We start from the raw sequence: 8522 nt of genomic DNA on the forward strand, positions 1-8522 counted from the left end.
TGAGGCTGACATGGGATAATATTTGGAAAGTCTTTTGCCGACCTGAGATGCTCTCTGAATGCTAGCAGTCGCTACGATCGTAGGGAATCTTTTTGGTTTGTCTCTCTCTAGACCCCAGCCTTGGATTCAGGGCCCTGGGTTTGTGTCTCATCTCTGCCACTGCACTAGCTCTGTGACCCTGGCTGATGCAGTTCCCCTCAATTTCTTCATTTGTCAAACAGGGAAACCCACTCTCCTCACTTGACAAGATAATACTGGGGATTAATGTAGCAAAAGTACATTTTCACCATTAGGCTGCATAAAGATGTCAGCTCTTGTTACTCTTTCTGCTTCCAAGTGTGTTTATTGACCATTCCTTTCCAAAGGGAGTTGGATAACAACCTGACTGGGGCTAATGGCATCCGGTAATTTCTTATTCCAATTTCTCGTTTCAAGGCATCAGCAGTTAGAGAGCACCAGTGTTCCCGGTGCCCGGGGTGTACTAAGAAAAGAGGAGAACTGTCCCAGCTGACCTTTCTGCGCCAGAAAAAGACCCTCCTAGAGTCCGCTCTACTCAAAGAGAAGATGGAGGAGCATCGCTATACCAAAGTTAGTGGCTCTTCTGCCCCAGTTGGTAACAACCCATATTTCTGGAGAGTTTGAAGGCTGACAGAGAGCTTTCCTCACAAGCTTCTGGGAAGTAGCTGGCACAAGCAGTCAGACTGTCCTCCTCGTTTAATTTTTTAACGGTTCTTATTTATTTCCAATATTCTTTTCTTTATAAACTGAGCTGCAGCTTATCTCCCTCCCTCCCACCCTTCCCCCACCCACTGAGAAGGCAAACAACAGGATATCAAGTGTACGTGTGAAATCATGCAAAACATTTTCATGTTAGCCGCATCTCAAAAGAAGGAAAACCAAATTTCTTTGGCTGCTGTGTCCTTGCTTGTTTAGTGTTTCTGCATCAGTCTTTATTAAGGGATATTTCTTTAGGGTTCTTTCTCTATTCCTCTTTGGTTTGGATTACAAGGTTTCGTTTGTGTCATAGAAGGAGGTTGGTGCCTTCATCTTCTGTTCTTGAAAATAGTTTCCTAGGAGCATATGCAGATGATTTGTGTTTGAGTGTTTAATACAATTTACTTGCAAATCCGTGTGGTCCTGGAGGTCTTTTCCTCCCCTGTGGGAATTCTGGTATAGGTTGCTCAATTTCTCTTTGTGTGATTAGGTTGTTTAGGTTTCTGGTTATGCCAATTCAGATATTTCATGTTTTTTATTTATTTATCTACTTAATTTCATTTTCTCTTTTCTTGAAATATAACCAAGTTTAGTAGTTTCTGAGAATTTTCTTATTTCTCTTATAATCATTGTGAATATCTCTCATCTCATTTTGATTTTGATAATTTGGTTTTGTCCTCTCCCTTTCTTTCACTTTTTGTTAAATTACTTATTTAAGGTTATCAAGTGTATTTTCATTATTTGGTCATTCAACACATCAGGGCCTTGTATCCTCCAGTATCAAAGTTTTTCCAAGTTCATGTTTGTTATTTTCATGGCCCTGTCTCTCCAGCTCATGCTCTGCCATCCCCTTTTTGCTTTTGTCTTCAGTGTTTCCCAACATCAGGGTCTTTTCCAATGAGTCCTGGCTTCTTGTTATGTGGCTAAAGCATTTAAGGTTCAGCTTCAGTATTTGATTGTCCTGTGAATAGCTTGAATTAATTTCTTTAAATATTGGCTGATTTGATCTCCTTGCTATCCACAGGAGAGCTCAAAAGTCTCCTCCAGCACCACAATTGGACAGTGTTGATTTTGCAGCACTCAGGTTTCCTTGTAGTCCAACTCTCACGTCAACACATTGCTGCTGGAAAAACCAAAGCCTTGATTGTGCCAGCCTTTGTCAGCAAGGCAACATGTCTGCTTTATAGAATGCCATCCAGATCTGCCATAGCTTACTTCCAAGGAGTAAGCATCCTTAATTCATGGCTGCAGTCACTGTCTGCAGTGATCTTTGAGCCCAAGAGTATGAAATCTGACCCTGACCTCTCTTTGCCTGGAAGTGATGGGGCCAGTTGCCAGGATCATAGTAGTTTTGATGTTAAGCTTCAAGCCAGCCTTCACACTCTCCTCTTTCACCCTCATCAAAAGGCTTCTTAATTCTTCCTCACTTTCTCCCATCAGAGTGGTATCTTCTGCATATCTGGGACTGTTGATATTTCTCCTGGCAACCTTGATTCTGGCTTTTAAATCATTGAGCCTGCTATTTCACATGATATATTCTGCATATAAGTTAGATAAGGTGATAATATACAGCCTTGTCCTACTCCTTTTCCAATCTTAAACCAATCAATTGTTTCATGTTTGGTTCTAACTGTTGCTTTTTGGCCCAAGTACAGGTTCCTCAGGAGAGAAGTCAGATGCTCTGGTATTTCCATCTCTTTCAGGACTTGCCACATTTTATTGTGATCCACACAGTCAAAAGCTTTAGTGTAGTCTGGCATGTCCTTATACAAGTGCCAATGAAGACCGCAAGTGTGACTTAGAATCTTTAGAGAGCCACCTGGGTCCCTGAGAGGTTTTGTGACAGACCCCGTGTGTCAGAGGCAGGACTGAATCCCAGGCTTGTACTCTCTCCCTGACCTTGTGCTGTTTTTTTGCATCCCCGTCAAGTCATTGGTATTCTCTTATTCTTTTGTTAATGTAAATATTGTAAGATAGAAATTTTCTCCTAATGAGCATTGGAGTCACAGCTGATAAACATCCTTATATGATCTTGTATTGTCTTATCTTATCCTTGTATTATATTATATTATATTATCTATATTACCATTCTCTTTAATGTTGCATTTGTGATTGGGTCTTTAATATCCCCATTGTTGAAACTATCATGTTTCATCTCCTATTTAGGCCATTTTCTTTCTCCTTCCATTTTTTGTTACATTTTTTTGTCGCATTACAGAAAACAAAGGATATTATTAAGGCATATGCTTCTTTTATGTCTGAATTCCTAACGCCTTGGCAGTTTTTGTATAAGTCTCATTGGAGTCCAAAAAGATTTTCACTCAGAAGTATCCATATCTTCCCCCCCACACCCCCATGAAATCTAGCTTTCCCAACATTCTGCTCAAGTGTGTAATTTGATTCTTGTTTGTCCTTTTGCTGGATGAGCCGCAAGTTCCCAAGTGAAGGAAAACAAAAGATCCTACAGGTTTTTTGCATGTCTTTTAAATTCTCAATCTCTCTGCTGGTTGGTGTATGCTCACATATTTAAATGGGTCTGTGACCTCATTGATGAGTATGTTCCCTAATATTGTAGCTCCCAGCCCATGCAGACCTGTGCTTCTCATGGATTTCTTAGACCATGTTCTCCCCTAAGTTTCCTACAGAATTTAGTAGTAATGGGGCAGGCATCCTTACTTTCTTTGGGCGTCACAAGGATGCCAGTGGATCGTGCATAGTGTACATGAGCTGTGGAGGATGTCCGTCCAACTGATGCCATCCTCCGGAGAAGAGACATTCTTCACTTACTTGATTAGTTTCCTCTGTGGATGTTTGTGGTGGTTACAGGTCTCTTCCAAGAGGCTCTGAAGTGTTCCAGGGCTTGATCCAAAGAAGCTTCTATCCTCTGCAAATAGGAGCATTTGTAAGACTTCACCATCCATAGTGAATCTCTGCTCAGGGGAGACTCTCTACTGGATCCCTCTGAGACCAGGGCAAACAGCTTCAATGAGCATTTGTCTCCCTGCTTTAGGTCTTATTTATGATCATAGGGTCCCCAAACAAGTTCTTGACCACCATGTCTTCTTAGACCCTGATGGAGACAGCCTAGGACCCTGAGCCCAAGACCCTTTGAAATTGTAATGCTTCCGGCCTCACGTCTGCAGGCATCATCCCAGGAAGTGATCCTTGCAGAAATCTAGCCTGGCAACTGCTCCTGCAGGTTCTATAGCTACTTCATTTGTGAGAAACACCCCCCCCCCCCCCCCCGAAAAAAAGTTTTTGTCTCCAAATTCCTTGGTGCTGATGTATGGCTCTCTGTTAGAAATGGGTAGGGTTTTGTGATGGAAATGACATTAAAATGCCCTGCTATCTACTATGCCATTGCACCCTAAAGACCATGGGAATTTTCCATCTGACTTGTCAATGAAACTTTTCATATATGTTGTCTGTTTCATTAGCATGGGAGCCCATTGAGATCAGAGACTATCTTACTATTCAGCTCTTTCCCCAGAGTCTAGTACAATGCTTTGTACCTGGTAAATGCTTAATAGGGGCTTTTTTCAGACATTCCTTATCCTCTGTTGTGTGATATTGAAGGGAATCAAATAATTTGGATGCATGAGTGGGAGACACCTTTTGGGACTGGAGCCTTTGTCCTAGGAAAGTGAATGCTTATTATAGTCAAGAAACCCTAATCACTGTGGGATGTTGTGTCCTCCACACCTTTCAGACAGCTGTTTCATGGTTAGGATTCAGTCTGCTATCCACCTAAAAGCTACCTTCTTACTTGTTAATACCCTCATGGAGAATGCCCTTGATGCATGTGTTTGGGATTGTCACTAAAATTTTCTGTCAGTGGGAAAGTAGGCCTATAGGTGGATTGTTATGGATGTTCTTTCAGTATCGGTCATTTCTGAGATCGTTTTCCCCCAAGAATTGCAGTCTTCCTTTCCTTGACATGCCTTGGCCTCAATAGACCCCTCAGTTCCCCTCTTAGTTGTGTTTTTCTACTTATTAGTGATTTGGAACATGTTTATATGGCTAGAGATAATTCATGCCCATTGACATCTTTGATCATTTGTTGGGAAATGGCTTTCATTCTTGTATATTTCAATCAGCCATGTATATAGCTTAGATATCTGACCTTTATCTAGGGATCTTGCTGCAAAGATTTTCCCCCTTATAATGTGCAGGTGTGTTGATATGTTGCCCTTTGCTAATGTATTTAAAATTTTTGCAAATTGCAATTCATTATGAGTCTTGGGATATAGTTTTCTTTCTTGGACCTCTCTCTAATGTAGGTATCAAGGTGTATGACCTGTGTCATAGAAGAAATCAGGTGCAGTCCCTTCTCCCATTTTTGCAACCACATTCTTTTAATGTTTGATAGGAGTCACTTATAAATTTGGTTGTGGAATTTATTTTTCATCCCGAGTTCATTTACAGCTTGTTCAATTTTTTTTTCAAAGATCGGGGTGTACGAATTCTTCATTTCTTGTTCTTAGCCTGCATATTTTAGATCCATGTGGCTATTAATCTATTTCAGTTCCGTTGTGTATTTCATTTGCATTGAGTTGGACCAAAGAATTTCCTTTATTTGTTCCTCATTTATTTCAGTTTCTCCTTTTTCATTTTTGGTACAGTCCATTTGGCTTTTTTCTCTCATTTTAATCAGATTAAGTACTGGTTTATCTCTTTGATCATTTTTCCCCTGAACACCCAGCCTCTAGTTCTACGTATTTATCAGTTTATGGGAGGGGAGCGGTTGCTTTCACTTGTGTTGTTCTCTCCTTTGATTTTCAGCCTTTTGTTCCCAGTCCTTCTTTTAACTCTGAGTGAATCTGTTCAAGTGTGTTTCTTCTTCCTAACATGTCTTTGGATCCTACATTCTGCTACCTTCCTCTGTTTCCTGGGTGGTTCACCCCATTCTGATTCGGTGCTATGATTGTTTATTGTACCTTTCCCTTTGTGCTGTCCTTTTTTCCCTTTTGCTTTCTTTGATCCCACCTTCCTCTTTGAGAGAAAGTGGAGGGAGGGTGCTTCAGTAGTGAGTTCTATTTTTGGTGCAGTCTGCAACTGTTCTGTTCCTTCTCCTCTTGTCTTCCCCTGAGCCAGTCCCTGATTATAGGTTCTTACCATTTCTCTCTTTCCTTTGTCCCCCACTTTGTGATCCTCCCTTCAAAGTCAGAGTTTGTTCTGCTTCTGACCAGTCAATCCCTCCCTGACCCTACTCTGCCTCTTCATTCACCTCTCCCCTCTCTGAGTTCCAGCCTGATTGCTTGTTGAGTTTAATTTATTTTTTGTACCAAACTCTGTATGTGTGTGTGTGTGTGTTTGTGTTTGGAAACACTCTATGTGGCATTCAAAGCCCTTTACCACCTAGCCCCCTCCTACCTTTCCAGTCTTCTTACCCCTTATTCCCTGACATGTACTCTTCCGCCCAGTGACACTAGCCCCCTGGCTGTTCCATGAACAAGACCCTGTACCTCCTGACTTGGGCATTTTCTCTGGCTGTTTCCCATGCTTTCCTCCTCCACTCCCAGTATTTACTTCCGTTTCTTCCCTCAAGTGCCCCCTAAAATCTCACCTTCTGCAGGAAGCCTTTCCCAACCCCTCTTAATTCTAGGGCTTTCCTTCTTTGAATTATTTCCTATTGATTCTGTATAAAGCTTGCTTTTTGTGTATTTGTTTGCATGCTGTCTCCCCTATCAGACTGTAAGCTCCTTGAGGGCAGGGGCCCTCTTTTTGTATCCCCAGCACTTAGCACAGTGCCTGGCACATAGGAGGCGCTTAATACATGTTTATTGACTCAATTGGAATGGAACTGAGTTCCAATTTGGCCTCACATTTACTAACCACGTGATGCTGGGTAGGTCACTTAGCCTTTGTCTGCCTGAGGTTCCTCATATGTACAATGAGGTAATAATCACACCTACCTCCCGTGGCTGTTGTGAGGGTCAAATGAGATCATATTTGTGAAGCACTTACAAACCTTAGTGTTGTGTAAATGCTATCAATCTATCGGCTTGTCTTTTATTTCTTCTGTTTTGATTTTGATGATGATGATGAACTCTTGTAGGCAGTGCCTCTGGTTCCCTGGGATGCTCCTGGTCTCTTATTAGAGCAGCTGAGGGGTCAAGTTTCAGGGGGGGCTTCAGGTGGGTTCACCCTAGAATTTTGTCATCTTCCTGAGCTAAGTCAGATTGTTGAGAGGTGGCATAGCAAGGGTCAGAGGGAATCCCATGATAAAATTGATCATTTTGGTCATGTGAATTTGAAGAGCTGGTACACACACAGAATCAGTGCAGTGAGCATAAGGGAAGCAGTCAGCTGGATGAAAATTTCATATCAAATCTCTCAATTAGTGTCTGCTCTCCAAAATCTAGGCCACTAACAGAAATATAGAGGACCAGATGCCATACCCCATAGAGGAGTGGTCACAGGGTATGAACCAACCGTTGTCCCATGGACCGTGTACTGTTAATCACCATATGCCTGAAGTCACCCATATTAAGAGGAATTCCAATGGAAGCAAACTTGAGGTTTCTCTTTTCACCCAGTAAACTGGGTGTCAAAAGATGGGCAGAGTTACTGTTGGAAGGTTTGGGGCAAGGCAAGCACAGTCCCAGCACTGTTGGTGGATTGGTGCATCCATCCAACCATTCTGGAAAGTCATTTGGAATTATGTGAAAAAAGGGACTCAAATAGCCCTCCTGCCTTTGGGCCTGGAGGTTCCACTGCTACTCATAGACCAGAAGCAGGTCAGTGCTCAGAAGCAAGGCCCCATGTCCACCAAAATACTCCTAGCAGCCCTTTTAGAGTTACAAAGAATTCAAAACCAAGACGATTGCCTGTTGGTCGTGGCATAGTTCACTAAGGGGTCCTATATGAAAGAAGTGGAATACTACTGTGTTGCATCAAATGAAGAATTCAGACTCGTGGCAAGACTTATATGAACTGAGGCAGAGTGAAGTCAGCAGAATCGGGAAAGCCATATAGAAAGCGACTCCAGTGATGTCAGTGGCAAGAACACCAACCAACCAGTGGAGCCTGTGTTCTGTGGAATGACAGCGCCAACGCAGGCTGTAGAGAAGCTCCATGGAAACGCCCCCCCCCCCCCAGACACTCCTTCATGACAGCTCTGGCTGAAAACTTTGTTGCCAGTTGCTGTTCTTCTAGGGATCACCCCCTCCACCCAAGGTCAGTCTGGTCTTCAAACAGAAGACCCAGCAAGGTTTGTTCTGTGTCCAGTAGAATAAGAACAGGAGGAGGAGAAGTTGTGGTCCTCCTTGTCTTAGTAGTCGTCCATGCCATTGCTCGTTACTGTTCCTGTCTTCTTGTCTTCTAGGACGCTCTCAGCTCCATTGGAGAAATCCACAAAAGCCTTCCCAGGCTTTCAGATGACCCAGAGACCATCTGGACGAGATTAAATGCTCGAGGTCAGGTTGGGTAGAGTAGGGTTCAGTTTGGCCCCAGAGGGGGAGGTTGGATTGAAATATCAGGGCCTCTCATCTCCATCCTCTTCACCTCCCGCCCAAATCCCTTTGTTGCAGCCAGCTGTTAATAACAACATGGTCAATAAAGAAATGTTTCTGTCATGTGTCTGACTACCTCCCATCCTTCTTGCCGGTGCACAGTGTACATCTGCTTAAGGGTTCTCTCCAGACCTGGCCACTTCAAGAAAGAACCCTGCAGTAGCCCCCCTGGGGCACAGGGCCATGGAAGGTGCGGGGAGGGGGGAAGCACACTTTAGAGAAGGTGGAGTCCCTCCCCCTGCCTGCAGCGTAGTAGGGGGTCAAGACAGAAACACTGATAAGTGTAAGATAGAA

The 8522-nt window shown here is 43.0% G+C and overlaps 1 protein-coding gene across 1 annotated transcript; it reads left to right on the forward strand.

Moving 5' to 3' along the window:
* Positions 1–435: 435 nt before the first annotated feature.
* LOC118833019 (uncharacterized protein C8orf48-like) lies at positions 436–8291 on the forward strand (the record flags this gene model as incomplete). Its single annotated transcript, XM_036740407.1, is given in 2 exon segments — positions 436–588; positions 8042–8291. Coding segments are annotated over 2 exon segments (258 nt in total), but the record flags the coding sequence as incomplete, so codon positions are not given.
* Positions 8292–8522: the final 231 nt, after the last annotated feature.

This window comes from Trichosurus vulpecula (assembly GCF_011100635.1).
Source record: "Trichosurus vulpecula isolate mTriVul1 chromosome X unlocalized genomic scaffold, mTriVul1.pri SUPER_X_unloc_1, whole genome shotgun sequence".
NCBI classification, from domain to species: Eukaryota; Metazoa; Chordata; class Mammalia; order Diprotodontia; family Phalangeridae; genus Trichosurus; species Trichosurus vulpecula.